Genomic DNA, 2,699 nt, shown 5'->3' on the forward strand with positions numbered 1-2,699 from the left:
CCATGATCAAAACTCATAAAATATATATGCCTTGTATGATGCTGTCCTAAACAACATACTTATGATATAGGTGATGACAAGATCTTCTTTAAAATGATCCCTTGGAAATAGGAAAGCTGCAAAACACTGTGGAGTGCTCCCGTGTAAATAAAAAGAGGAAAAAAAACTTTCTTAAGTCACTGCTGTACTGCGTCGGGCAGGCGCCAGGGCGGGGTCTGCGCTCTCCCGAGCGGCCGGACTTTATTGTGCCGCAACAAGCCCGCATTCCCATTGTTTGTGTTTTTTTTTCAAACTATGGCAAAGGTTCAGGAGAACAATGTAGTGGTGCTGGATAACCCTTCTTTCTACAACCCGTTCCAGTTCGAGATCACCTTCGAGTGCATTGAGGACCTGTCTGAAGACTTGGAATGGAAAATTGATCTATGTGGGCTCTGCAGAAAGTGAAGAATACGATCAAGTTTTAGACTCTGCATTAGTGGGCCCTGTTCCTGCAGGAAGGCATATGTTTGTATTTCAGGCTGATGCATCTAATCCAGGACGCATTCCAGATGCAGATGCAGTAGGTGTAACAGTTGTACTAATTACATGCACCTATCGAGGTCAAGAATTTCTTAGAGTTGGCTATTATGTAAATAACGAATATACTGAGACAGAATTAAGGGAAAATCCGCCAGTAAAACCAGACTTTTCTAAGCTTCAAAGGAACATTTTGGCATCTAACCCTAGAGTTACAAGATTCCACATTAATTGGGAAGACAACACAGAAAAACTGGAAGATGCAGAGAGCAGTAATCCAAATCTACAATCACTTCTTTCTACAGATGCGTTACCTTCAGCTTCAAAGGGACGGTCCACGTCAGAAAACTTACTAAATGTCATGTTAGAATACCACATGGACTGCATGTGACCACCTGCCATCCCTTTAGTACAAATTAAGCTTATAAAAACGCATAGAACTATTTCCCTGAAATTCCATAAGTACATAGTCAAGACACAAAGTGAAGAATTGGTTTAAAAACCATCTTGTAGAAAGTTTATAAGAAAGCCAGTATTTGAGCAAATTGTGGAATATAAATAAGACTAATTTTAAGTAAAAAAAAAAAAATGATCCCTTGGCAGAGATTGATGGTTTCTTACCAAGAAATAATTCATGAAAATTAAATCCACTGGCAGTATAGATGGTGGGGGTCAATATATTTCACTGTAGGTAACTCTTCCTCTACTAGTCTGGCTTAATTCCTAGAGAGTGCTAGGTTACTCCACAGGCAGACAAAGCTAGTATTTAAGACAGCAGCAAATTATTTATCTTTTTTTTTTTTTTAAAGGCAAACTTAATCCAATTGGAAAACCAAGAAAAAGAATATTTTAACTTTTAGCATTCACTTGTGTTTTATGTAAGTTTGAAGAAGGATTTATTTCAGGTTGCTTACGGCAGGAGGAGGCAATATTATCTCAGTTCATATAATCTTCAAAGTATTAACCTGGCCCTGTTTTAGGGGATATCTTAGGCTATCTGGAAAAGGAGAAAATAGTTGTTTTTTTTAAATTAAAAAAATTTTTATGTTTATTTTTGAGAAAGAGAGACAAAGACAGAAAGTGTGAGCAGGGAAGGGGCAAAGAGAGAGAGGGAGCCACAGAATCTGAAGCAGGCTTCAGGCTCTGAGCTGTCAGCACCAAGTCCGACATGGGGTTCAAACCCACAAATCACAAGATCATGACCTGAGCAGAGGTCAGATGCTTAACCAACTAAGCCACCCAGGTGCCTCATTAAAAAAATTTTTTTTAATGTTTATTTTTGAAGAGAGAAAGAGGCAGAGAGAGACAGAAAGAGAGAGCGAGAAGCCAAACAGGAAAATAGTTGTTCTTCAAGCAATTGCACTGAGTATTTTTTCTCTTGGTTAAGTTTCAGTAACTACTAAGTGGCAGTGAGCTTGAGGTCACATTTCCTGGAGAGTACTGGGAGTATAACCATCATCAGACCAATATTCCTTGAAAGACTTCAGAGCTGGAGACAGAGTAGGCCTCTGCCCCACCTGTATCCCTCCTCTGCATCAAGGGACCCAGAGGCCAATTTCAAGAAGAACCAATCTTCTCTTCATACACTCTTTGAATATACCCTTTAGCACAAATGGATAGATGCTCTGGATCCATGAATAGAGCATGGTCACTGTTATTTTGCACTAAAAAATTATTGCATATATAATTGTATACTTCTGATTGCTAATTTCATGTGTCAACTTGACTAGGCCACAGGACATCCAGATGTCTAGTTAAACATTATTTCTGGTTGTGTCTGTCAGGATATTTTTGGAAGAGATTAGCATTTGCATTGGTAGAGTGAGTAATAAAGAAGACGCCCTCCCCAAAGTGGGAGTGTCATCCAATCCATTGAGGACCTCAATAGGATAAAAAGGCAGATGAAGGTTGACTTTGCTCACTTGGCCTGACTGTTGAGCTAGGACATTGGTCTTGGAAGTTCTTTGGACTGAAACTTACCCCTGGTTTTTAGGACTTCAGATCTGGGTTGGTATTTCCAGAAATTTTCCTGGGTCTCCAGCTTTCAGACAGTGGATGGTGGAATTTCACAGACTCCATGGTTAAGAAACCAATTCCTAATAACATATCATTATCATTTTATATATCTATATCTATGTATCACCAACTATGTATCATCTATCTATCTAATCTATCTATCCATC

General features: G+C 39.0%; 1 protein-coding gene across 1 annotated transcript; it reads left to right on the top strand.

Annotated features, from left to right (window-relative positions):
• The first annotated feature begins 287 nt into the window (after window positions 1–287).
• On the top strand, window positions 288–907 carry LOC115272245 (histone chaperone ASF1A-like). The gene is given in 2 exon segments (XM_029915326.1): window positions 288–417; window positions 419–907. Coding segments are annotated over 2 exon segments (612 nt in total). The 5' UTR covers window positions 288–294.
• Window positions 908–2,699: the final 1,792 nt, after the last annotated feature.

The sequence above is a fragment of the Suricata suricatta genome, chromosome 2, assembly GCF_006229205.1.
Source record: "Suricata suricatta isolate VVHF042 chromosome 2, meerkat_22Aug2017_6uvM2_HiC, whole genome shotgun sequence".
Lineage (NCBI taxonomy): Eukaryota > Metazoa > Chordata > Mammalia > Carnivora > Herpestidae > Suricata > Suricata suricatta.